The sequence below is a fragment of the Microtus oregoni genome, unplaced genomic scaffold (genome assembly GCF_018167655.1).
Source record: "Microtus oregoni isolate MIOR12 unplaced genomic scaffold, Mior012 000035F_ref0000213, whole genome shotgun sequence".
Classification (NCBI taxonomy): Eukaryota; Metazoa; Chordata; class Mammalia; order Rodentia; family Cricetidae; genus Microtus; species Microtus oregoni.
In genome coordinates this window covers 19,775,106-19,803,055 of record NW_024543094.1, presented here as the reverse complement: position 1 = coordinate 19,803,055, position 27,950 = coordinate 19,775,106, and the positions used below count along the sequence as shown (strand labels likewise).

At 44.7% G+C, this 27,950-nt stretch overlaps 1 protein-coding gene across 1 annotated transcript; it reads right to left on the bottom strand.

The window, feature by feature from the left end:
* Positions 1 to 1,308: 1,308 nt before the first annotated feature.
* Mcm10 (minichromosome maintenance 10 replication initiation factor) lies at positions 1,309 to 27,950 on the bottom strand. The gene is made up of 20 exons (XM_041630745.1): positions 27,924 to 27,950; positions 24,774 to 24,861; positions 22,708 to 23,043; positions 21,113 to 21,217; positions 20,853 to 20,990; positions 20,202 to 20,436; positions 19,082 to 19,247; positions 18,139 to 18,306; positions 15,159 to 15,275; positions 14,797 to 14,993; positions 13,219 to 13,319; positions 11,905 to 12,012; positions 11,698 to 11,815; positions 9,349 to 9,577; positions 7,415 to 7,559; positions 6,544 to 6,659; positions 4,988 to 5,101; positions 4,082 to 4,227; positions 3,286 to 3,328; positions 1,309 to 2,971 (listed from the first exon to the last, which is right to left on the bottom strand). Exons 2-20 carry the CDS (start codon positions 24,778 to 24,780, stop codon positions 2,888 to 2,890), a joined length of 2,673 nt encoding a protein of 890 aa, XP_041486679.1. The 5' UTR covers positions 24,781 to 24,861; positions 27,924 to 27,950; the 3' UTR covers positions 1,309 to 2,887.

The window sequence follows — 27,950 nt, the reverse complement described above, 5'->3', positions numbered from 1 at the left end:
ACACCCATACTGTGGAACACTTAGTAATAACCATGGACACATGCAACAACATGGATGAGTCTCACAATACCATGCCAAGTCAAAGATGGCAGGCACATTTCTCTTATAGAAAATGGATTCTTGTCTTAAGGACAAGTTCCTAGTGATTGTTCTTTTAATTCTAAAGTTTTTAAGTTTTTCTACAAATTGCTTCCAATTTTAGCCAACTGGCCTTTCATTTCTTTTTCATATATTGGCAAATGTAGAATTTCCTTTTTTTCTTGTTTGTTTGTTTCTTTTTTGAGACAGGGTTGACAGGGTTTCTCTGTGTAGCTTTGGAGCTTGAACTCACTCTGTAGACCAGGCTGGCCTCGACCTCAGAGATCCGCCTGCCTCTGCCTCCCAAGTGCTGGTAGTAAAGGCGTGTGCCACCACCACTTGGCCGAATTTCACCTTTGAACTCTCCACAGTTCTGAGGAGACTCTGTGTACCCAAGCTCTATCACAGATAGTAATGATATTTTCATGGCTATCAGTGACATACTTAGGCAAATAGATTTGTGCTCCTGCTTTAATAATAATAATAAAAAAAAGATTCTATTTATTCTTACTTTACATGTAGGAGGTCAGAAAGTGGGGTAAAGGGGAATTGGATTCCTTGGAACTGGAGTTAACACATGAGAGCTGGGAGTGAAGCCAGCTCCTCGGGAAGAGCACTGACTGTTCTTAACTGTGACCCATTGCTCCACATCTGTGCCCTTTAACAAACAAATGCCTGGGCATTATTAACCCAACTCCTGTTTGCTCTGCTAAACATCAGCCACCCTGAAGCTTCTGTTGGGAAATATTCATTGCTCATTTGGAAGGGCCCTATTTGTTATTCTGCAGGACTGTTAGCTAAACAACTTCAACTTCCCTTGTTTGGAAACAGGATTTTGTTTTTTAAAAAGTTATTATGTTATAAACAGAAACAGAGAAAAACAAAACAAACAAACAGCAACAAAAAAAAACATCATTGGTGGGTGGTAGTGGTGCACACCTAATCCCAGCACTTGGGAAGTAGAGACAGGTAGATAGATCTCTGTGAGTTCAAGGCCAATTTGGTTTACAGTGTGAGTTCCAGGACAGCTACACAGAAAAACCCTGTTTCAGAAAACTAAAACCAAACAACAAAACCAAACCAAACAAAGCATCATGAAGATGCATTCAGATCAGCCAGTTTCTGAATGTTGCTAGAATAGAGTGTATAGCCTGCCCTAATCTAACTGCCTGATGATACAAAAACAGCATCAACAATAGATCAAGAACAAAGAGAAACACGTGGTGAGATTGTATGAAAGTATTTAATAGTTGGTAAAAGCACTAAAAAGCAGGATTATAAGACTAATTCCATTAATGAGGATTTAAGGCTCATGAGCAGTTCTCGCTACTCCTCTTTACTCCTGAATACTCTGGGAAACCACACACAACGCACACAAATCCAAGCCTTCCAATACTCAGTGTAAGTGGGAAGTAGCTCCATTGTGTTTCTAATTACTTAGAAGTTTAAAATTAAAGTTTAAAAATAAAGGCATCCAGACTCAGGTCACCATGAAGCCTTGTAAATACAGAAACATTTTAAAGACAGCGTGTAAGTGAAGCCTCCAGTCACATCCTATTCAGATGAGAACACATGTCCCACACAGTAAAGGTGGCTCAAAGAACAATCTACCGTTCACGTTCTAGGCAGACTTCAGATTCTCCTCCATTCCAATCATCAGTTTCAAGTGCCTTTTGGTTTTAATTAATAAACACTTTATTTTTTCTTCGTTAAATTAGAAGCCAAAGTCTGAAGTGTCTGTAAGCACAGCACTCCTAAGAGGACGGTGGTTAGATCTGCGATAGTTAGCACCTGCCCACAGAGCAGAAACAACGCTGGCTGTATGAAACCCGGAGCATGCCATGTCTCCTTGGCGCTTGAAAACCTCGTAACTACTTTCCACAGGATCACACTCTTGACATTGTCCAGTCAGAGTTCAGATTCCAGGGTAACGATCCTTCCAGTTTACTATAGCATTAGACAGCACCAGCACTCATCCGGGTCAAATACTATTTGAAAAATGGTTGTCTAGCCAGTCTGATCTCAAGAACTACAGTTCCTGGGGGAAAGTAGAGGCTTTGATCTTTAAGATTCTTGACACACATAATCAAGTATAGCTGCCACCCCCAAAGTCCATGAGATTCTGTCTGCACAGCTGGTTTCTGAGTCACGCTTTGCAGCTTCTCAGGGTGTATATCTGCTTTATTTTAATAAAGCCACCTTTAGGTATTTCTACTTCAGAGTCCAACAGCACTGTGAGCATCAAAGAGCTGAGTCACAATTGGCTCAGTGACTTGAAATAACAGTGGAACAAAAGGAAAGGGGGTGGCTTCCAATGTCACACATTCAGACCTCATGAGCAGCAAGGAAATTCTTCACCCAGAACCTGAGTGCTGGGTACCACAGACACAAAGCCCAGGCTTTGTTTACACACAAGGAAACCAAGCATCTACAGCCATCCGAAATTTGTTCTTTTGTATCTCAGTGTCCATATTAACACCTGAACTTGACTGTGATTTAAATTAAAATATTCATCCTCTGTCTCCAACCAGGAGACCCAGAAGCACAGTTCCATGGTCATCTTTCAGTTTGGGGGCAAACATCTGTGTGGCTGTTATAAGACAGGCACTGGAGTGTGAACAGCAAAGACTGTGGCAGGCTGACTTCCCAGTGCCTGTCAGTGTTAACGATGGTGTTAACCCCACACACAATGGGAAGCAAGGAGGCAGGGTGCTTACCAAGCACTTCTTCCTCACAGTGCCAATCAGGAAGAAGGACAACACAGAGCCACAAGAAGTAAGGGCAGCTGTGAGAAACCATCTGCAGAGGGTTATTTAAGGCTGTTCAGAAACTTGGCGTGCTCTTCACCTCTTGGCATCAGTGTCTCTCCTCCTATCTTTGGACCAGTCTTCTCCTAGAAAAAGGGGAGTGCACGAATAAGAAATGGGTCACCAACTTAAGCACAGATTAGAATGAGAGTAGTGCACAGGTACAGGTAACATCTAGAATGCCCCAAGGCCGGGTGCTATAGCTTTGGCACAGCTTGGTGCCTCCTGGTGAGGAAGCCTCCTTTGTCTTCTCCTCTCACCATAGGTCCAAAAACAACAAGGCCATAGATTAAGCAGCCAGAAACTGAAGAACTGTGAACTAAGTGAACCTTTCCTCCTTTGAGGCTGATTATGCAGGTAATGTTTGCTACAGTGATGAAAAGCAGATTGTCATACACACCTTTAGCATTCCATCCCGTTCCCACTTGTAGAGGCCACAATTACTGAAACAGGAAAAAAAAAAGGCTTTACTCAGTAGTAAGGTATTAACAGACTCCCAACCCCATAGACATAAAGACAGTGGGGGTGGGGCTGGCACTCAGGGGAAAAGTTGTCCCTTCCTTAGCTGTTCAAGGAAGTACTCATTATATTCTCATCTATGGCTAAGTTCTGAAACTACTAATAAGCCTTCAACGACTTGAGAAATGGCCTTCAGCTACTTTGTAATCTGGAGACTTCAGAGATGAAACTTCAGATGACGGTACAACATATCCCAGTGAGGAGCACAATCTAGGCAGGAATTTTTGTTTCCTAGAGGAGAATGCTCTGGGTCTAGGGAGAGCACCATTCTCATAAGTGCTGTCTGCTGGAAAAGCTCCTGTTCTTCCAGCCACGGGCTGTACACACTGCTCACCTTAGTGAACACCCATCAGTCCACCACACTGCTCACCCTAGTGAACACCCATCAGTCCACCACACTGCTCACCCTAGTGAACACCCATCAGTCCACCACCATGCACGCCCTAGTGAACACCCATCAGTCTACCACACTGCTCACCCTAGTGAACACCCATCAGTCCACCACCACTGTGCACACCCTTCATCTGGGGGAGTGGGGCTACTTCTCAGGGGTCCCAGGTAACAGTCTCAGCCTGCGTGTTACCAGGAGCTACAGGAAGGCATGGGGTGATGATCTCATGCTCCAGGGACCATAAAGGAAGTGCCGCAGAGACAGAGAACCCGGGCAATTCCCCTACCTGCAGTGCTTGTTTGGGAGCCTGTCAAGGGAGATGGTCCTGTTTCCACAAGGACATTTGAAAAACCTCTTCATGCCATCGTGCCAGTGGAGGTTATGCTGTTCGCTGATGCAGGTCTCCAGTGGCTTGAAGTGGGTGTAGGCACACTGCACAGACAACACAAACCGCATGCACAATGAGAGGCTTTGAAGGAGGGACTAGGAGCTGCTGAGAGTCTGCCCGCAACAGTCTGTCCCTGCTGGGACTTCATCAACTCATCCTTTTTATGAGACAGGGGTCTGGAGCCCACACTGGTCTCAAATTCATGCTCACGTCGAGTCTCCTATTTCCTTCTCTCAAATACTGGGATTGGAGGCACAGAGCCACCACACCAGGCTCAAGTGGATTTCTTGACTCTCTCTGACACTGTTTTCCTAATGCCTGCCCCATTTCCAGCTAAGCAGACACAGAATAACATTACTCTGAGATGTCAGGAAGGTTGAGCTTGGAGGTGCCTGTTTCTATACCCAGCATTTGGGAGGTTGCAGCAGAAGGGGAGTAAGCTCAAGGACAGCCTGAGACACAGTAAGTTTCAGCTCAGTCAGAGTTACATAGAACCCTCCCAAAATAAATAAATAATTAAAAAAAAATTTTTTTAAATGTTTGGCCAAGTTCCCAGAGATGGCAAACTTTGAACCATCAATACACAGGGTGTGTTGAAACTTAAACAGCAGGAGGAACAACTTGGTCGTAGCAGCCACAAGGCTGGATCTCCCTACAAATGCTCCACAGCATCACCATCCCGTCAGGCAGGGAGCCTGAACTTTGTCTATTTTCCAGCCTAACTGAATGACATTACAAGACACGGCCTCACATCCCCACATTCCTAATACCCGGCCAACTTGCCCCACACAGCCTTGCACGCACCGTCCTGCACGTCACTACTCGGCACTTCACTTCTCGGATGTTCCTCATCTTTTCTTCCATTTGTTCTTTTTTCACTAGTGGCTCAAAATAGGATTTCTGTAGCTCAGCCTCGGCCTGAGGAGAAAACCCACAGGAGTAACTCCACCAAATCCAGTAATGCTCACAATAGTTCGAGAACCATCAAAACAGAACTGAAGAGACAGGCAAAATGTCAGAATTCTTCACAGAGTAAACCAACTGCAAACCAACGATCATAAGAGGCAGAAAAAAGAGTCCTTAAGATAGGGAATAAAAAGATCTAAAGGCATTTGGTTTTTAAAACAAATTCAAATAAATCCAGTGACATTATTAGCAATGCCAGTAAACAGACTGCTCCAACAGATTCCACACGGCCCCACGGGTGGCCACCCCATCTGCTAGGTACTGGTCTCTACAAGTGCTCAGGGCACAAGAGTATCCCAAGCAATTGGAGCAGCAGGGATGAGGGCAGGGGGCTGTATCTAAAGAGTGACGACACTCCTTTGGATAGCTGTACAAGGTGAGCGTGCAGAACACACAGGAGTGCAGCCTGCAGTCTCTGAGGCTGGCATTGTTATCCTTTCTGAGTTTCAGTCCAGTGGAAAGACTTATGACCCCGTTGTTAGGTATTAATCAATAGAAGAACAGATAATTGGGAACAGTGGCACTCCCCAGGGGACAGTCTGGGAATCTGCTATCTAAATGACTGCTACCTCCAAGCATTTAAAGGGCAAAATAAGTATTGTCAAAAATATTTTCCTGTTTTCTCTCATATAGTTTGTATATCATAATGATATCTCGGAAACTGTAAGTACAGGCAATTTATATTATCCATGAATTTTAATATGGATGCTTGTTATTAAAGGGGATTGGGAGTGATGGGGTTAATTGTTGACTGGATGTACTTGACATGTCAGTATAAAAATGTCTGAATGGAAAAAAATTCCTCTCATATTACAGAGAAGAAAACAAGTAGTAAACATTATTTCTATATAACACAGCCAAGCCAAATGTAAACTTCATGATATGGCAGTCTATTTAATAATACATCAGTTGTTATTCTTCACGGCAAGGACAAATGCAAACTTGAAATATTACTTGAGAGTACCAAGCAGATGGCTCAGTGGGTAAGAATACTTGCTTTGTAAGTCGAACCACCTGACCTGGATCCTTGGAATCCACATAAAAATTAACATGCATCTGTAACCCTAGCACAACTAAGGCAGAACCAAGAGAAATGCCCAGAAGCTTGTAGGTCAGCAGGCACACAGCCCAAGAGCTGAGCTGTCTTCTGATGTCCACACACATACACACATGCACGTACACATCCCCCAGGTTAGCAGGCACACAGCACAGCAGCTGAGCTGTCTTCTGATGCTCACACACATACACACACACACATGTACACATCCCCCATCTGAAACATTCCTGCTTCTCAAAGTGAACCACACAGGTCTGTCTTCACCTGTGCAGAGAAGCAGATAGTCCAACTAGCACCTTGATTTGAATGACACTGATCTGATTGCTTAGGCGCTTACCTCTTTCAGGATGTCTGTGTGCTTAGACTTTGCTTTTAGAATTCTCTGGAATTCGTCTGATTCTAAGTAGGCAAGTTGCTCTCTCCTTTTTTTCCTGGCAGGCTCCAGCTCATCTTCTGCAGAACATAACGATTACTGAGACACCAAGGGAACCAATGTGCTTCACCCACCAGCTCCCTTCCCTTTTTGTTCCTTCCAGGCTCTTCAACCCTGACAAAGGGACCCCACTTGTAACTGGCAGGGGTGACTTCAAGAGTGGACAGAAAGCTGGGCACGAGGGGCTGTGATCCCATTATTGGCAAAGTAAGGCAGGAGAATTACCAGGGTTGCATAATGAGGCTTTGATAAAAACAAACAAACAAACAAAAAGTAACCAAAAACTAAACAGAGAGGTAGAGCCTAGAATAAGAACATGAGGTGGAGCATGCCTGACATGAAGACTGTCCTTCACTTCTGAGTACAATGATAGAAAAGAACACAAATTTGACTTACAAGCCCACTTAAAAGGACATTAGCAGCTCCCGTGTTTTTAAAAATAGAAACAGCAAATTATAACAAAGGAATTCCATTCCTTTCAAAAATCTTTATGTAAATATAAAACGCATAGATTCAGTGAACAATCCTTTCCTCACGTGCTCAAATTGTACATGATTCCATTCCAAGTCAGTGTGTTATACAAGAATAACTGGATGAGCCAGGCAGGTGCTATGTGACTGCAAACCCAGACCTCAGGACACTGGAGCAAGAGGAGAGTTGGATTACTTTGAGACCAACTCAGAACCAACACAATGTCAGGGTACTGGTGACACTTAGAGTACTTCTTTACTAACAGGATCTGTCTATCCCGCTACTGACTGTGAAGCTGCAATACCTTCAGGAGAAACCACGTTGCTCTTCTCTGCACGCTCCTTCACTTCCAGTACATCTTGGGGACCCATCTGCTTCCTTAAAATACTGTTTGGATCCGTTTTTGTAAGAATCTGGCCTTTTGCCCTTAATTTTGCAATAGCAGCTAACTAGAAAAAAAAAGAGTTGATATGAGACAGATACCTGTAGCCTCAGCCCCTTTGTTCTCTAGAGAAACTGGGCTGCTAAGATGGTCTGTGGGGAAAACTTAACGATCTGAGTTCCGTCCTGGGAAGCCATGTGGAGGGCAGAGAGAAGCTCTTCCTGCCAGTTGTCCTCTGACCACCACATGCATGACATGTGCACCACACACACTAAAAAGAGCACACACAATTAGTAAGATTTGACAGAAGAAAAATAGTCTACAGATAGCAAAGATCTGGGCCTATGAATGGTATTTCACAGAAATAAGCACTATGAAGTAGCAGAAGTGTGCTTAGGGAAGTTGGAAAGCCAAATGTTCTAACATAAAACACTTCAGAGATATACTGATTTGATACTTATAGGCTGATGAATGATGGGAGGAAAATATTGTCTTTGCTACTGTGATTATGTTTAATTTCTGTAACTAAAGCATTATGTTTCTCTAAGAGTAGAAAGTTGTGCATATAGCAAAACCACTGTAAATTATAATATAAAACAGCATGGAACCTGAGCCAAGATTTCACAGCGTTCACTGGTGCTGTGTATTGGGATGGCATGTGGCGGGTTCAAAAGCAAGCCTGTAGAAGTCTCTCCATCAACACGGGCAAGGATTACCAGGAGCAGCCTGGATTCAACACGTGTTTGACTCTGAATTAATTTTCTGACATTGTGTGCTCATACTTTTATTAGTAATAAAATTTTCATGACTCATAAATTTAGTCACAAAGGGCCCCTAAACATAGTTGCAGCCCTGGTTAAGAAGCTAGATTTTCCACCATTATTTTGCAGTTTTATCTCAACAATTACAGGACTTTTTTTTTTTTTGTCTAAAGCTACTGTCTTAAGCTGTAGACACTATCTTCCTGAAGGCTGTTTCTTCTAGACTGACAAGAAAGTGCACTGAGTCAATGGCTCTCACCTTCTTGGATTAGATTAATGGCATTAGGCTGACACCATCATCAGTGCAAATTACTTTGAATCTATTTAGGATGATTGGTAAACAGCTGCTAAGCGACCATCTTTCCTGGACAGTAGCACAGGGATTCAATGCAATCTCTAGTCATAGAATACAAAGTCAAGCAATGAAAACAGAAGCCAGCAAAACCAAACAGAGACAAAATACCTTGGTGTTTATAGTACACGTGAGTGCTTGTGTGCACATGCCAGAGCTTGTGGAGGCCACAAGTGGACACCAGGGTTTCTCTTCCTTGATTGCTCTCACCTTATTTATTTAAAATTCATTTGTATGTCTGAGAACCTGCTTATCTGTGTGTGTACCCTGTGTGTACAGGTGCCTTGGAGGGCAGAGGAGGGTGTCAGGCAGTTAGAGGCTGTGTGAGCTGTCTGTTGCAGGTCTAGCATCCTCTAAGAGCACCCAACTTCTCCAACCAATGTGACCCACCTCTCCAGCCCCAGCCTCCTTATCTTTTGAGATAAGATCTTCCCCCAGCCCAGAACCCACCCCTTGGCCAGAAGTGCTGGTCAGCATGGATCCATTTGTGTGCACTCCCCTCCTCCACTAGTGCTGCAGGCAGCCGTGAAGCCTCGCTTTTTTTTTTAAATTTAATTTTATTTTTTAATTTATTTATTTATTAAAGATTTGTCTCTTCCCCGCCACCGCCTCCCATTTCCCCCCCGTCCCTCAATTAAGTCCCCCCCCACCCCGAAAAGCACAGGAGCACTAGGGATCCAAACTCAGGTCCTCACACACAGCAAGCGCTTCATCAGTGAGCTGTATCCCCACACCCCAGCTACCTTTTTAGCTTCTGCTGCTGCACCCAGCTTTGGTTTTGGCGGCAGAGATTCATCAAAAAAGAGAACATCATCCCCTTCTGAGATGCCTCTTCCAAGCTTAGGCATCCGTGTGGCTGTGTTTTTTTCCAACCTGGGGAACTCGGCCCCAATTCGAGGAGACTGGGCAGCAGACTGTTGAGACGAACATGGCACTGCTGGGCTCTGGACTTCAGTTGAGCTCTGAAGGAATCTTGAAAGGAATATGAAGTAACTAAATATGGGGCTGCGCATGTGGCTAGACAAATCATTTGTCTAGCATACTCCAGGTCCTGGGCTCCACACCACAACTAAATCCCAAAGTAAATAAATGCAAGTAAATACACTCCCAAGGCTCAAAAACCTTGAAGTCTAGAACTCTCGGCGGACTGGGAGACCCTAGACAAGCAAGAGAGGACAACTGGTTGTAGGTAAACAACTTCCTTTCTTCGGTTAAGAATTAAAATTAGCAACCAAGAACAACAGCAGCTTTGCTCACTGTTGGCTAACTGAATGCCGTAGCTGTTCTATCACTGCCTAACTGACGACTCTTTACCAGCTGGCTCTGCAGGAGTCGCTGTCTACAGCACACACCTACAATTGCGATGTGGAGGTAACTCTGTGTGCGGGTTAGCTGTAAGACCCCCAGGGCCTCAAGGCATCTCCCTGCTTTTCAGTTTATCCTACAGGAAGGGAATATCCTTCACAAGGGAGGGATGAGATGGTGTGATGGCAGGAGGTGTAATGACTAAAATTCCTTACAGACATGCATGAAACCGTAAAGAAAAGGAGATCCTTACCAAGAATGGCACTGCAACCTACACAGTGAGTCTTTTTTTTTTTTTTTTTTTTTTTTTGGTTTTTCGAGACAGGGTTTCTCTGTAGCTTTTTTTGGTTCTTGTCCTGGAACTAGCTCTTGTAGACCAGGCTGGCCTTGAACTCACAAAGATCCACCTGCCTCTGCCTCCCGAGTGCTGGGATTAAAGGCAGGCATGCGCCACCATTGCCCGGTACAGTGATTCTTTTGTATAGATTTAACATATTAGGAAAAAGATTCAAGCCAGGTGTGGTGGCACATTCCTACACTTGGGAGGCAAAGCCAGGAGGATGATGAGTTCAAAGCTAACCCAGGCGCCGTGAGTCAGGGTCTTACAATGTAGCACAGCACCTAGAACAGACAGTTCTAAGTCTCGTCAGTGTCAGGGTTACAAGCATGCACCACGCTGTCTGACTGAGAACCATCCTTCCAATAATTACCTAGTTATACTTTACTTAAGACAGCTTCAATGTGAAGACATTCTACACACACATGAAACATCTATTCAGCGATGATGGGGAAGCTCAACCAATCACATTTGGGTAGGGTGTGGCCGCCTGGAGCCCAGGTAGAAAAACCTGGAGATGCAAGTGTGTGCCCTCTCTGCGAGGTGCCCGCCGGACCTACTGGATTTCAAAACTCCCATTCTTACAGTGTAAGTTTCCCCTCTCTAACTATTAAAGTATTCCTGTTACTCTTGAGCTAGCCTGGTTACTTATCGTAACAACCTAATTCGCCAGTACCAGCTCTGATCAATTATAGCACAGACACAAAAGTTAGATGGTAAGTTTCAGGAGATGCGAAAAGCACAAGAAAAAAACTCAGTAAAGCAAAAGAATTTTATATTTTATAGTTGTTTGCAACATCCACAAGATAGTGCCCTACAGTCTCAAGAAGGATGTGTAAATGTTTTCCTACAGGGTCACACTGTTGCTCGAACTTGTAGCCCTCCTGCCTCTACCTTCAATGGTTGGGATTATAGGCATGTGCTACCATGCCTGACACTTTCAAAACAATTGCTTTTTATGTATGTATGCATGTGTGCATGCATGCAAACCCAACACTGAGTACATACAGGAGGTCAGAGGACAACTTGTGGGAGTTGGTTCTATACTTTTACCATGTTGGCCTGGGGATGGAATTCAGCTTGTCTGGCTCGGTGGCAATCATGTTTACCTGCTGGGCCACTAGTCAGTCCCATGCCTGACACCTTTAAAATAAAAAAGTCTGGGGCTTTACTTCAGAACCACCCCACCCAAACTTCTCATTTTGTAGATAAAATAGTGAGGTCAAGACCATTGTTCAGAAAGCCTCTTCTCACCTTCCTAGGGTCATACCTATTCCCTGTACCAGCAGGCTCTGGGAGCAGTAGCCTAAGCTAGACACAGACAGCTCAATGTCATTTAAGTTATAACAAAAACAGTCAACCCACATCGGCAGCCACATTCAAAAACCTTACTAGAGTGTTGAGGAGTCCTGGGTGAGCTATCCAATAGGGAGTTCAACTACTCTTTTACCGTTGCTGTATCTCTTCCGACTTCCGCTTCCGCATTTCTAGCATCTGCTGCTTTTGCTGCTTCAAGAGGGCTGACGCGGAGATCGACTGGATGGCAGGTTTTGGGCTCCCCATTACTCCTAAAACACAAGCCACATACTAGGGTTGTCGGGAGGGAGGTCTGGGGAAACATGGGCAGACACACCATAATCACATATGCTGACTGTACCTGAAGACTTGGCTTTGGCTAAGTGCTTTAAGTTTCTGGCTCCAAATGTGGGCAGGGCCATCAATTCCCTGAACTCCTCGGAGCAAGACAAGCTCTTCTGGGGAATACCTGAAATATGCAAACATTAATTCTAGAGGATTCAGAATCTAAATGGTTTCATATCATGTGACATCACTTTTTAAACACTATAATCATAACTTAGTAACTAGTTAGTAAATAAGATGGATTACTCAAAGAAAATGCAGAATTTTTTTTTTTTTAAAGCCTTGTAAATTCTTTTACTGTTAATTTCTCCCCTACTTCCACCACCCCAAATCATGTAGGGTCCAGATTTCATTTCCTAACCCTACCCCCAAAAGGTGCTACCTCCTACCCAGGCAGCTGAGGGGTGGGGGAAGACTTGAGAATGGACCCACTTTTGGCTCGCCCTCCCCCAGCCTGGAGCCAAGAAGGCGCGGTGACAGAGGGATGGCTTAGATGGATGGCATGACAGAGTGGGATAAAGGGGAAGATGCCCCACTCTAGGCTGAGCGCTGCCTCTCCAGACCCCGTCCCTGTGTGTGGGAGAGTGATTGACCAGACCTGTCGTGTCTAGCAGAGGCAAAACCCTTTCTGGAGTAGCCCAATTAAAGTTATGGGTTTTCAGCAATGCCGTGCCTGGTGTTTTAAAGCTATTGCTGTGGACATGCTCCTAACTCTGGTCTCCATCAAAATGGTACCCAGGGGTAGAAGGGAGAAGCAGCCCCTGCCTGCCTCTAACGATTACAGGCTGTGCCAGGAGAGCAGCCAGCCGGGGGCAGAAATGCAGAATTTTTAACTTAAAGGGCAAACTAGTAGGACAGTAAGGGGATCGTGAATATCAAATGCTAAGCCCCCGAGGTCTGTGGGGCCCACGGATATGCCATTTCTGGGACATGAGTAAGAGGCCATGCAAGTAAGTTACTGGTCATTCTTAGGACCACAGGTACCAGTAGACTCTTGCTGTCACACCTAGGTCTATTTTAACAAAATCAGCCAGGAACCTGACACTAATCCTGGATGCTGAGAGCCTGACTAGCTAAGACTTGGCTAAGATCAAGTTGCAGATTTTCCTTACTGCTCATCACCAAGCTTCTCTTCCTTTAGCCTATGCCACACTGGCCACTAACCATGTGATAATTGGTTATTCATCACTAGAGAACATAAGCAAGCCATAACCATGTGATAATTGGTTATTCATCACTAGAGAACATAAGCAAGCCATAACCATTCTCAATCCCAAATACTGCATCTACTTCTAATGGAGACAGAGAATGGGTGCAGAAAAAAAATTACCGAGTTTTTGTTTTGTTTCCTGGATGATGGAGTTTGTGCCCCTCACAACCAGATTAGTCAAAGTGGTTTGAACCTTCTTCTTAGGAGCAACAGCTGCTGCCCTGAAAAGACAAGAGCCACCAAGGCAAAAATTACTGAGTTGCAATGCCTTCAGAAACAAACCATGAAGATTTTTTTTTTTTTTTTGGTATTTTTGTTTTTTGTTTTCCAAGACAGGGTTTCTCTGTAGCTTTGAAGCCTATCCTGGAACTAGCTCTTGTAGATCAGGCTGGCCTCGAACTCACAGAGATTCGCCTGCCTCTGCCTCCCGAGTGCTGGGATTAAAGGCGTGTGCCACCAGTGCCCAGCACAAGCCATGAAGATTTGCATGCGTTTGTTACCAACCGCCCAAGTTTCTCAAGCCTCACACAAGTAGGCTTTGCTAGCCATAACTGAGTAGCCAGAGTTCTGGTTTGTACACTAAACACAGATGGAGAACAGGTAACCTACAGATTTGCTTGATGTCTTGCCAAAGGGTTGGAAAAAAAATGTGTCAGTACTGTGATACAGAAGCCTAAGGATTTGTCTTAAAATAATTAGTGTCTGTTAAAGTTTAGTATTTTACAATTATAGGTCAGTTAAAAATGTTATTAGAAGCTGGGCAGCATGGCACAAACATGTCATCCCAGCACTAGGGAGATGGAGGCAGGAGGTCAGGAAGTCAAGGCCAGGCTTCATCACACATGCACCCATGAAGTTAATGGTTTCTAAGAGGTCTGCAACCTCACTCTATAATAACGACAACAGAAATAGTAACAACGAATAATAATAAAAAAGGGAATGACTCAAGGGATGTTGGCACTTTTGTTTTGATACGGGAATTCACACAGCTTAAGCTGGCCTGAAATTCTGCCACAGCTGGGCATGGAGTCCTGATTCTCCTGCCTCTATCTCTTGACTGTTTTCTCTTTTCTTCTCCCCCATCCCTCCCCCCCCCCCCCCCACAGGATTCCTTTACGTAGTCCTTGTTGTCCTGGAACAACTAGCTCTGTAGACCAGGTTATCCCCGAACCCACTGAGATCTGCCTGCCTCTGCCTCCCAAGTGCTGGGGAAAAAGGTGTGTGCCACCACTGCCTGGCAATTGTTTTTCACTTTAGAAAAATGTTTATTTATTTTTATGTGTATATGCGCATGTGTGTGTAGGTTTGCACAGTGAGTGCAGTGCCCAGAGAGGTCAACAAAGAGCAGGGCATCTCCTGAGGCTGGAGTTACAGAGGCTGTGAGCCACCTGGCCTGAGTACTGGGAAGCAAACTCAGGTCCTCTGCCAAACAGTACGCCCACCTCTCCAGACTGCTTCCTCCATTTGGGAGGCTTAGGCTGGTCTTAGGCTCATATTCTTTCTGTCTCAGTCTCCCCAAGAGCTGGGCCTGCAAATGTGGGCCACCCCACTCAGCTAAACATGAAGCATGGGCTCTATGTTCAGATCACATGACTCTCCATTCATGCTGAGTGTACTCCTCTCTCTCTAGGAATGAAAGATGCTCTTAACCACCTTGGCGAAATCCTTTCCCAAATGCAGCCCCGAAAAATGTCTTACATGGACGCCGCAAAGGCTTCAGAAGAAACCCCGCCGTAGTAGAAGCCGTCCTGGCACAGCCGCTCTTTTAGGCTGGTGCCTTTGCGGAACTTCTTTGGAACCCGTCCTCCGGAGAAGGTCGACTGCAGATCCGACCGCTTTGCACTAAGCTTCTTGTACTGGGCCTGGATGTGATACTGGCAGTATTCGCAGTCATGCTGTTGGGGAAAAGCACCCAGTGAGGACGTGGTCAGCAGGCTGGAGGTGGTGCAGTCCACTCTCCCAGAGCTCCCGTTGGCTCACCACTACAGCACCCAAAGTCTACCCCTCATGACTGAGTCAAAACCATAGGCACAACCCAGACTGACAGATTTGAGACCCACCAAATTAACAATCTGTGTACACGGCTCTCCATTCTTCTTCTTGGCTTTACAGGTTCCCAGGTCCATAGCTTCTCCCATAATTAAGACTTTTTGAGGATGATCAATAGATAAGCACACCTGTGAGAGAAAGGTTACACAAGCCTTTATCGTAAGAATGGGTGAAGATTTCTGCAGCTGATTTTGGAAGGCATTTTTTTTCTTTGTTTTTTTGAAACAGGGTTTCTCTATAGCTTTGGAGCCTGTCCTGGAAGTAGCTCTTGTAGATCAGGCTGGCCTTGAACTCACAGATATCTGCCTCTGCCTCCTGAGCCCTGGGATTAAAGGCGTGCCCCGCCCCCCCCTTTTGCTAGGCATTTTTGAACCCAGAGCTCTATACAGATATAAACTGAGGAAAGTAGAAGACTCATTCTGCTCCCTTCTGTCTAACCAACTTTTCCTTCCTCTTGGTTATTGGAATCCTGACTGTCCTGGCTGGTCAAGTGCTTAGCCTCAGACAATGGATGTAGTGGCCCTGTTTTCCCAGCATTCCTTACAGCCAACAATGGTCATATAATAAGGCCTGACAAATTATACCGAAACAGGAATTGACAGAAAAATCTTGATTTCCCACTAAAAAGAGCCAGGCTGGCTCACCCTCCTTCATCTTGCCGCCAATGGTGGTAAGAGGCCAGAAGGATTGTCTCTGAGTGACCTTGGCTGACTCAACTCTCCCATTCCCAGCTGCCAGTCCTCAGGCAGACCTACCAAGAATACAGGCTGAGATAAGAAGGAATGTTCTCAACTGCCTGGGCTCTGTCCTTGTTTCCAGAAGGGGATATCTTGTCACTTGAGACCAGAAGGGCTAGTGGTTACTAGGTAACAAAATCCAGATCAGAAAGCTTTTAAAATCCCCAGCTAGCCATGGAGCAAAGTTGGCCACAGGTAAGATTCCATCTACACTGGAGAGCTCTCCTGAGTCTAGAGAGATGAGCCTGCCTGTAATGGAATAGATTTGCCTATCGGATTCACACTCTGGTAGCAGAGTCTGTGCAAAACTGAATGCCAGATCTAGGAATTTTAGCAGAGAACACCAAGCTAATCAGAGCTAATCACAATCCAGGATCAGTAGTAACCAATGTTCCACCTTCCAGGGTGGGGACACAGTACTCTGCTTCACAGAGTTAGTGAAGGCAGAAACTCACTGTGGTAGTCAGAGAAAAAATTGCCTCCATAGGTTCAAATATTTTAATGTTAGGTCCCAAGTTGGTTGAAATATTTTGAGAAGGATTAGAAGTTGTGGCCTTGTTGGAGGTGCTATATCACTGGGGGTGGGCTTTGAGGTTTCAAAAGCCCACACCAGGCTCGTCTCTCTTTCTGCTTCCAATTTCTGGATCAGGGTGTAAGTAAGCTCTTAGCTACTGCTATAGTGCCATGTCTGCCTGCTGCCATGTTCCCCACTATGATGATCATGGACTCACCCTCTGAAGGCCCCAGTTAAAGACTTTCTTATATAAGTTGTCTTGGACATGGTATCTCTTCAGTGATAAAAAAGTAAATTAAGATACTCATAGAGATGTGACATCACTAAATTACCTATTTCTAGATGTTTGTTTGAGAGAGGAGAGGATAGGGTCTTACTGTGTATTAGAGGATGGCTCAAACCCACCACATAGCCTAGATTGGCCCAAAACTGTGACCTTCCTCATACCACAATAGACTTACAAGAAAAGTTTGGCTGGCTAGATGGTTCAGTGGTGAGTACAATGTTTGGAATCCACATGGTAGAAGGTAAGGACCAATTCTGCAAGTCGTCCTTTGATCTCGCCATGTATGCTCTGACACCCACTGCACCCCCTTCCAGTCCACAATAAATCAAAGGTAGTAAATTTAAAAAGCAAGACAAAATAAAGAGTTGGGCGGTAGTGGCGCACGCCTTTAGTCCCAGCACTCGGGAGGCAGAGGCGGGCGGATCTCTATGAGTTTGAGGTCTACAGAGTTCCAGGATAGGCTCCAAAACAAAGAAAGAAAATAAAGAAAAACAGTAGTTTGGCATGGTAACTCACACCTGTATTCCTAGGACTTGGGAGGCAGAGACAAGAAGTCTGCTGCTAGTTCCAGGACAGCACTGGCAATGAGAAACACACACAGGCACACAAAGGAAAAAGAAAAATTCATTGTTGGACTTTGTTGTTTTGGTTTTATGTAACTGGATCTTACCTTGTAGCCCAAACTGGCCTTGAACTAACAGCAATCCTCTGGCTTTGGCCTCTGAACTAATCTGATTACAGGTGTGAACTATCACACACATTTAAATCTCAGTGTTTATTGTTTAAAAGAAACTATTCAAATGTTTTTGTTACGTATGGTCAAATACACTCTCACCCAACAGATGAAGACTTTTCACCATTCTCTCCTGGGTCAGTGTAGAAAGACTACCCATTGCAGTTCACACTGGCTGGCAATTCACCAGGGAGGCAGAGTAACCCAGAATGCGAATGACGATGGGGAGGTTAGAGATTTGCTTTGACTCTAAGCTCCAGCTAGGACTGTAAAATTAATGAAGCAAAATTCATTCAACTGCAACACACTGGTCTCTTGATACAGCCCTGGAAATTTATGCAAGGCTAAGGAAACCTGAGTGGAAGAGCTCAATCAACTCGAGCTGGCGAAATGGCTCGGCAGGTAAAAGTGCTTACTGTGCAAGCCTGGAGTGCAGTTCCAGAAAGGTGGGAGGGAAGTGACTCCGTAGAGCTGTGCATGCATCTCCACACACATGCACTCTCTTTTCCTTTGATAATAAGAGTTAACTCTGGGAACTGCGGCACAAATTCAAAACGATTTAGAGTAAGTAGATTCACAGAATATTGGTAGGCAATGAGCCAACAAATGAAGAACCAGAACAATGGGGACAGGGTCAGTACAGCTCAGAGGCAGATTCACATAGATGTTTCTGATAAAACACTAAGTGTATAAACCACACAGTCAAAGCTGATAGTCTTACCTCCTCGGAGCCTTCTTTGGGCTTCATGGGATTTGCATTGAGCAATCCTATGACAGTCCCTTGCTCTGTCTTCCAGAGATCTCTGTGAACTTCTCCAAACAAGAACAAGGACACACATCGCGTCAGGTCACGAAGGTCATTTAGTTTCCAGATGCTAAATGTTTTCCCCTGGAGTGAACAGAGCTACTTTTAATCACTTTTGAATCCTATTTGATAGTGCCTCCATTTAGGGTTCAAGTGTCTTATTGTGGGAAAATATTTGAATCTAATTCACCTGAAAGAAATGGCTGTCAGAGTGCTTTCAAATTCTACGCTAATTCTTTCTTTGGGCTTTAGTATTTATTACCTGCCTTGTTTGGGATGAAAGAGAAGCAAGGCAGGCCACAAGCAAACTTAGCAGAGGGTCTAACTGGTCTAAGCGCCAGCACTTCTGTCCAGTGTCACAGTACGTGGTTGTGTGTCACAAGTTCTCACACCCACCCTAGTGAGACAAGCAGCAGCTATGGCGTTATCATTCCTAACCCGATCATAGGACTAGATACCAGGTAACCAACTGTCACCAACTACGCTGCTAACAGTTATCTAAGCACACACCTCGCTGGAATGGGCCAAACATGTCAGCACCTCTGGACTGTCATCTTACAACCATGGGGATCTCTGGGATTTGTGGACTCAGCGTCTCTAATTACTTGGCTTTCTCCACAGGAGAGATCAGTGTTTTAGGGACCAACACAAGTGTCCCTTAAAAAGTGACAACCGAAATGCAGTAAAAATGACAGGACAATAAGAAGCCCAGCTGGCTCTCAGTCAAGAGTTCTCTGCTAATAGTACCCTTGGACACCAACCCAAAGACATGAGCTGACTGGAGGTTATTTCAAGAGGACCGACAGGCAGCAGCTGAAGGCTGGGAGACCCGTCGTTAGCCTGGGCAGGAGCAGCTTACACTGTTAGTGCTCTGTGGAGTGACTTTTCTCAGTATCACCCCGAATGTCACCCAGTCAGTTTCTTCCAGGTTCTCAGTTGCCATCTTCTCCTTGATCTGAGACAGTCTGATCAGTTTCCGGCCTGTCATTTTCCTGTCCATTTCTGTGGAGGACACTCGAGGTCGCCTGCGTCAAGAAGCCAGTAATTAATGGGTTATTTTTCTGGCAGTAGACTAGCTGGCACCTTACCAGGTGGTAAGGGGGACAACAGGGGGAGCAACTTCTTCAGTGCTCAGGGAACTTTTGTATAATATGGATTTAGCATACATTTATTTTTATTTAGTTAGTTTTGGTTTCTTGGGACAGGAACTCAGTATGTTGCTCAGATTGGTCTAGAACTCATAATCTTCCTGCCTCAATCTGGCTAAAGTAAGCTTTTTTTCCCCCTTAAAGTAGATTAAAAAATAATTTTCAAAGTGAAGATTACTTTTCCCTGGACATAGATTTGCCTATAAAGTTTACTTTATAATCCTTTGTAATTACAAGAAATTATAAGAAGGTACTGCTATTCTGGTTAAACTATCTTTTTTTGTTTTGGGGCTGTGTTTCACTCTAATAGCCCAGGCTGGCCACGTAGTCATGCAGGCTAGCCGTAAATTCTCAATCCTCTTTCCTTAGCTTTCTGACAGTGGGTATTAAAAGTATGAACCATCACACCTAAATTACATAATTCATAAATTAAAAAAATAGTCTAGGATTCTAAACTTGCACACAAGAGTCTAAAGTGCACCTATACAAAGATAGGAAGTTTTACAATAAAATCTTTATCACTGTTTTGATATGACAATGTCTGATTAAATAGCTATTATTTGTCCATTTTCTTTTAACAGGCAAACATTCTTTTTTGTTTTTGGAAATAGCCTTACATAGCCTTGGCTACCAAGGACTCACTCACAGAGATCCTCCTGCCTCGTAAGAGCGGAGGTTAAAGGTGTGCACCACTATTCCTCACTGTGTCGCTGTCCCTAGACAGCCACATCACACTGCACTGGGCTAAAGACAGCATGGCCCGCTGTGCAGCGGAGTTCCCAGTCTGATAGGACACAGAGCCATCCAGTGGGACGTGTTACAGCTACTGACCTGAGACGCAGGCCTGAGAAGGCTTCCACGGAGACCTGGGGAACCTGTGGGGCCCGTTCTTCAGAATTCCCAGGGGTTCCTGCGCTCTGATTTCTAGTCATCCCACTGGGTTTGTTTCCAGGAACGGTTTGTGGTAAAGGCGCACTTTTTGGTCTTGGAGAGGAGCTTTTGGGCTCTAGAAAATTGGAAATAACCTGTAGCGGTTGTGAGGGTGTGCTTGTCCTTGAAGATGACTCTAGAAAATTAGCATAACAAGTGGAGAGAGAATGACTGAGAGGCATAAACCTGCTTAGGGAGTTCTTTTTTAATCAACATATGGGATAATTTTTGTTGCTTTTTTGAGACTGGGTCTCAATATGTAGCCCAGGCTGGCCTAGAATGGAGGTTCCTCCAAATATTGGATGTATAGGCCTGCACCAAGATGCCTTAGGCAAACAAATCTTGAGAGAGAATACCAAATCTCTGCAGTGCTGTCCAACAGAATTTTGAGTGGAAATGGTTGGGAAGCTCACAAATACTTTTAACTCCAGCTCCACGGGAGCTGGTACACACACATACACACCTGTACACACACACACAACCCCCCCCCAGCAGACAATGTATTTTCAACAAGGTGGAGCAGTGAGACCAGTGAGGCCTTGAGTACCATACCTGCAGGAGTCTTAGGCATCCTAGCTACCCGCTTGGCTCTGGGTAAAGCAGGGACATCAAGCTCTGCAGAAAAGCATGCTGACTCCTGAATTCTCCGAACTTTCTTTTCCTTAAGAGGGGGCTGAAGAGATGCACCTCCTTGATTGAAAATAAAAGGAATTAGGAATGCTGCGGTTTTGGCAGGAGTTGAACAAAAACAGTAATGTTATTGTTTCTTAGTAACAAATACACATATTATTGCTAGAATTAAGTCACATTACCAGGTGATTTGTGCAAAAGGGCTATACTTGGAGGCTGTTTAATCGATGCTGCCTTTAGCTGCTCCTGTAAGGATTTCATCTGCTCTTGCAACTTCTTTAATTCATCTATGAGAGAAAAATATACTAAGAATCAGGGGATAAAGTACCGTACCTGACACAAACACTGGCCATAGTCCTGCTGTCCTTGTCCCAAACTCGAGATTCACAACACAGTCCTGTTTCAGTCATGGTTACTATTGCTGTGATGAAACACCATGACCAAAAGCAAGTTGGGGAGGGAAATGTTTATTTGGCTTACTCTTCCACAGCACTGTTCATCAGCAAAGGAAGTCAGGAAAGGAGTACAACCAGGGCAGGATCCTTGAGGTAGGAGCTGATGCAGAGGCCATGGAGGATGCTGCTTACTAACTTGCTCCCTATGGCTTGCTTAGTCTTCGTTCTTATAGAACCCAGGACCACCAGCCCAGGAATGGCACCACCTACAGTGAGCTGGCCCTTCCCTGTGATCACTAATTAAGAAAATGCCTTACACTCCAATCTCATGGAGGCATTTTCTCAATTAAGGTTCCCTCCTTTCAGATAATTCCAGCTTATGTCAAGTTGACAGAAAACTATCTAGAACAAATCCCATACTTCAAACTCAGGAATAATTGTTATATTTCCAAGAAGTTCCATAGAGAAACAAATGTTTTATCCCTAGTAATCAAGCCTTCGACGTTTGGGCTAGCTATGAGCTTATCCTACTAGCTGAGCATGGCTGTAATTCCAGCACTCAGGCGGCTGAGGTGACAACCAGGATAAGACCCTTCCTCAGAAAAACAGAAACCCCAAACAAAAAAACAAAAGAGGAATTTTTACAGACACGTATCACAGAAGTCAAACAATAATTTGCTTCACAAATTGAAGCTCACATGACAAACACCGGGTATTGGAAGAAACAGCAGACTACTGAGTCTTGTTCTAACTTAAAACTGTATGAAAAGAAAGGTGCACGCCTCAAAGTGGCAGTCCAGGAATGGTCTCTTGTTCAAACAAACTGTGTGGCAGCTTTGTAGCCTTGTCCCTGGCTCCCATGAAAGCAAAATATTGTGTAAGCAGCAGGAACAGCATTAGAGCCGTTTTGGGGAAGATCAGTTAGAGCTGGCTGACAAGGATGTAGGGAGGACCGTGAATGCTGAAGTCTGACTTTAAAAGTCTCATTTATCAGCTCATTAAAGTCCAGTCACGTGTGTGCACACACAAGGGCTTTGTTGTCAGTCGCCTTTCATTGCTCCTACTTTTTTGAGGCAGGGTCTCTCACTGAGCTCACAGATCTCACAGATTGTGCCCCAGGGTCCCATCTGTCCCCAGCTGCTCACACTAAAGTTACAGATAGATACACACCACACCACTCAGCTTTGGAGTGGGCATTGTGGATCTGGACTCAAGTCCCCATGCATTTTACTGACTGAAGTCATTCTTCTAATCTTTTATTTATTTTAAATAAAGCCATTGGCCACCACCCTTATACCTGCAGCTATTTTAAAGAGAACTATCAAACTTGTGGTCATCTACTTTCTCATGAATAAACTGGAGAAAGGAAGCAATCGGGGTACCTTGCAACTCCTGATTGGTTTTTTCTTGGCTGGGAGCAGGAACAGGGAGGACCTTGTTCTCAACTTGCGAAGTAGGAACTTCATCATCTGTTAAGTCCCCCACATCGCCAAAGAGAGTGGCCAAATTTTCCTCCTGGCTTTCTTTCTTTCCCTCTTCTCCACTGTCGGCCTCCTCTGTGTAAGATTCACCATCGCCATCAGCATCAAAAAGCTCATCAAATTCATCAGGCTCACCGTCCTCGGGAGACATGGAATTATTCTCTTCTGAACGACAAGGCAAGGCTGCCTCGTTCTCCTCCAGCAGGGACGCCAGTAGAGACAGGTCGTCTTCCTCCACTAGGGGAAACGGGAAAGTAAGTCTACCCCAGGAAGAATGATATGACAAGTAAACTTACTCAGTTAGCACGGACACCACAACAGAAACAGGCCTCCAGATCTGTCACCCGGCTGGCGGTTGTTGGCCTTTTATATTCTTTCCTGACCCTGAGTGCTTCTTAGAAGACACTGAGCTAAGGGAGATCAGGGACCAGGCACCGAACAAGAACTTCTTGCTGGCACTACTCTAAAGAGCCATCCTCCTGCAATACCTACTTTCATGGAATTTGACCAAGGAATAACTGAAGAACACTCAGACATAGATGTAGACCAGACTTTACCTACTCTCTCACTTTTTAACTGTTACTTTTAAATGGGGAAAGATACATAAAGTCATCACCTAGAATTAGTTATCATTAACATTTTTGTCATTTGCTTTTATTTGACCTTTAAAGACAAATAATACTTGGGTTGGAGAGAAGGTTCAGCAGTTGCGAGCACTGACTGCTCTTCCAGAGGACCCAGGTTCAATTCCCAGCACCCATATGGCAACTAACAACTGCCTATAACCCAAGATCTGACACCCTCACACAGACATATATGCAGGCAAAACACCAATGCAAATAAAATAAAAACAATTAAAAAAAGATAAATAACACTTTAGTCCATTGGTGATTTCATGTGAATGATAAAATTAACCCAATTTAGAATGATAAAATTAACCCAATTTAGAACATAGAGTGAAACAAGATCTTGTCCAGGAAAATCTCAACTTTTGCTTTTACTTTGCTTGAAGAAGGCAAAGTATAATAAACCTGAGTCAAAGAGAAGTGCAGTTTCAGCTGGGCAGGGACGGCACACACCTTTAATCCTTGCACTTGGAAGCAGAGGCATAAGGATTGCTGAGTTTGAGGCTAGCCTGGTGTACGAAGTGAATTCTAGGACTGTCATGGATACACAGAAAAACTCTGTCTCAAAAAAGAAAAAAAATGTAGTGTCTGGCAATGAGCTCAATTATTTAGGTGACAAACAACATCAAAAACCCCATTCTAGGGGGCTGAAGAGATGGCTCAGTGGTTAAGAGCATTGCCTGCTCTTCCAAGGGTCATGAGTTCAATTCCCAGCAACCACATGGTGGCTCACACCCATCTGTGGTGAGATTTGGTGCCCTCTTCTGGCCTGCGGACACGGACACACACACACAGAGTATTCTATACATAATAAATAAATAAATATTAAAAAAAAAAAGTAAAAAACCCCATTCTATCTGTTCAGATCCCATTAGAACCAGCACAGACTTTCTGAGTAGCTCCAAGTTGAACTTGGCTGATTAGAGCAATATTTCTTCATTGGAATTTTTCTTTGCACAAATCCCTAAAAAAACAAGCAAAATTAGAAGGACTGTAAGAATTAAAACTACTAGACTAGGCAGTGGTGGTGCACGCCTTTAATTCCAGCAGCTGGGAGACAGAGTTCAAGGCCGGCCTGGTCTACAAGAGCTAGTTCCAGGGCACCCAGGGATGTTACACAAAGAAACCTTGTCTTGAAAAACCAAAAAACTATTAGACTCAAACCATTTCAAAAGATTTTCACATCCAGAGTGACCTCTGAAGTCAGACCACCCAGCTTGAATCCCTGACCTGACAGTTTGACACGACAAGTCACTAAACATGACTATTTTGTAGTAGAAGACGACCAAATGGTAGTTCTCCGTGAACTAAAGAGGAATCAACAAAAGCGGAAGGCCTTACCATTCATGCTGTTGAGAGAATAGTTGAAATGATCAAGTGTGATGGCAGATCAGGTGGGCGGCCCAGGAGATGAGTGGAAGAATCTCGGCTGTGTAAAAACCAAGAGATGGTCACGTCACCCTTGAGTCGCCTCACACCCACCAGAACCCAAATCCCCGATTCTGTGAACTCCAACCTTGGAATGCATCCAGCACTTGGCATTTCTCACCCCCACCCCATTATCAACACTCAGTAGCGTCCTCCTCCTTGCATATAAGAAGTGCTCTTACACTTGGCTTCAAACTGTGGCTATGGAGTCCCAGGTAAAGCACAGTGTCTGTCGGGTGTGATACTACAGAGCCAACAAGGTGTGAACAGAAACTATTCAGGCTGGGAAAATTTTTAGGCTGTTATCCCATTTTTTTTTTTATTATAAAGCATTTGAGGTCTATTATATCATTGCAGCTGCTTATGAGATTCTACATAGTTCTACTTTTTTTTTCTTTTTCGAGACAGGGTTTCTCTGTAATTTTGGAGCCTCTCCTGGAACTAGCTCTTGTAGACCAGGCTGGCCTCAAACTCACAGAGATCCGCCTGCCTCTGCCTCCAGAGTGCTAGGATTAAAGGCATGCGCCACCACCACCTGGCTATGCCATAGTAGGTAGCAAAGCACAGAGGAGAAGAACAATTAAGACAAAAGGATAACATTGCAGCTGGGCATGGTATCAAACACCTTTCATCCTAGTATGCAGAGGTGGGAGCAGGCTGCAGAACACGGCCATCAGAATGATGAATGATGAACGCCTTGGGAACTGTGTGAAAACTCCAGGAAAAAAGGCAGAGGGCCTTTTACCTCAGATGCCATTTGTTCCCTGGACTGTTCTAGGAAGCGATTTTATGCCTCCTTTGACAAACATATGCATTCAGTGTGTAAGGCGTGTTCATTCTTGTAAGGATGCTGGAACACAGAACCTGAATCTGGATATGGCCTTCTGTCTTGCTTTCAAGACAGATATAATCTATAGTATGTGTCAGACAACCGGTCTGTTCTGAGAAAGTTCTGGGAGAGGGCTGCTCTGTTAATATTTAGTACGTGTTTATACTATAATATTTAGTATGGCATTTATCTGCATGGTTTTCCGAACTCAAACACCCTTCCTTGGACCATCTTTCTTGGTTACACTCATGTCCTAAAGTCCATGGACACTGAAGTACAACTGTCTGCAGCGTCAGACTGCAGTCCAGCCCGTCACTTTTTAAGGTCCTCAAAGTCCAGGTCTCCCAGACAGATCTGCAAAGGTGCACAGCAGGTGGACCTCTGAATCTGAGGCTGGTCTGGTGTGCAAAGAGACTTCCTGTCTTGAAGAAAAACAAAACCAAACAATGGATAACACTGCCCAACTCTTTCCGGTGTTTTGAGAAACTCTCACTATTCAGACAAGGTCAAACTTGAACACAGCTCAGCGTGGCCTACTACTCACAAGACTGTCGTGATAACTAAAATGAAAACCCCCTTCCCCACTCCGTACCCTGCTTTCCGTTTCATGTGTGCAACTGAGCCCAGGGCCTTATAATGTTCTACAACCAGCTTGCCCTTTCGTTATGTCACGCTGGCTGGTCCAGAACTATACAGACGAGGTTGCTTTGAAGTCATAGTCTGCCTCTGTGTCGCCATCCCTGGCTGGACTTTAGTAGTTCTCAGAACTGCATCCTATTCCTCAGCTTATGCGATGGCATGCAGTTTTAGCAAGTCAAGGTTTTAACTATGGTACATTCTCGTCACTCACTCCACAGACATTTGTATGGACCCTATGAGCTATTGTTATCCACTGGGATATCACGATTGTAAGCTTCTTGAGGGTTAGACACGCAAACTGTCTTGGCTCTTTCCTACCAGTCTGCTGCCCTGCTTCCCCAAATCAAATCAGTATACCCTTCTGCTCCTGACAGCCGGGGCGTCCTAACAATACTACGGCTCCCACCTACAAATGCTTAGTCTTCCACTTTTCTCCAACTTCACAGCTAGCACCCCAATTTAGGTCACCCTGAATAATTATATCACTTTCCTGTCCTGCTTATTTTGTTCCCCCACAATTGATTCCTCACACCTCAGAGTTAATTCATTCATTTTCTCTCTCTCTCTCTCTCTCTCTCTCTCTCTCTCCAGGGTCTCTCACTATGGCCTCAAATTCACAGAGCTCAACTTGCAGCTCAACTCAAGTGCAGCAACCACCCCCAGCTACTCACCCCTTTGTCAGTGATACTTTAGGAAAATAAATCAGGCCATGAAATTCTACATTCTGATGATTTCCTATTATCCTTCGAACAAAATTGACAAAGCTCATGAAGCAAGCAATGGGTACTTTTTTCTTTGTTTTTATTTCCTCATCTTTCCTGTGTTTAAGGTGTTATAGGTCCTCATTAACACTCCATTCTAACTCTCCATTGGCTTGCTTTCAGCTTCCTGCACCATACACTGCTTTTAGGCTTCAAGCACTCACTCCTCTAGAAAGCTCCCCTGGCCTTCTTTCTCATCTCCACTTAGCTAAGTTCTAGCCTTTCTAGTCGGCCATATCTGTAGGCCCCTTCTAGCCCTCGTCACTACACATCTGTCCACTGTGGGTGCCTGTTGTCTGGATCCTCATGCCAGCCTAGGAAGGGTAGGGCAGAGACTACGTGTCTCTTTCTGTAGGAGCCCGGTACAAAGTATGCACATATTGGGGGTCAGCAAGAGAGGATCAGTGGGGCGGCGAGCATTTTAAAATGGTGCTCTTTAGGCAAGCAAACGTAAACGTACCGGCATTCCGTGGGTTATTTTAAAAAGACTTGAAAGCCGGGCACGTACGGTGAAGACGGGGTTCAGAGAAAGAGGAGGAGGATAAGAGGAAAGGAGTAAATGTGACCAAATCTGCATGTGTATACATTAAATTGTCAAAGATAAACTTTTAAAAAATAGAAATAAAGGGGCGCTCTTCAAAAGAATACAAACTAAACGAAGCTCCTTAAGCACACGAGCCCTCAATCTTCCAGCCCCGGCCGAAGGTCTCCAGTTCGCCCGATCCGGATCTTGCCGCCTCTCAGCCTCAGAGTTTCGCGCCTCTCTCCCTTGGACCCCAAACCCTTCGCACACGCCCTGAGTCCCTCACACGCCCTAGGCCCGGCATTACTCACCCAACACCCCGTCCTCTTCCCGGTCCG

What these genes read in the sequence shown, in the direction of transcription:
- Mcm10 (XM_041630745.1), bottom strand. An exon ending in CCAAAGAAGGCTCCGAGGAG is followed by an intron (nt 15,276 to 18,138) that starts GTAAGACTATCA and finishes TTTCTCTCACAG; the next exon opens with GTGTGCTTATCTATTGATCA. An exon ending in AGCCAAAGCCAAGTCTTCAG is followed by an intron (nt 11,816 to 11,904) that starts GTACAGTCAGCA and finishes CTTGTGTTTTAG; the next exon opens with GAGTAATGGGGAGCCCAAAA.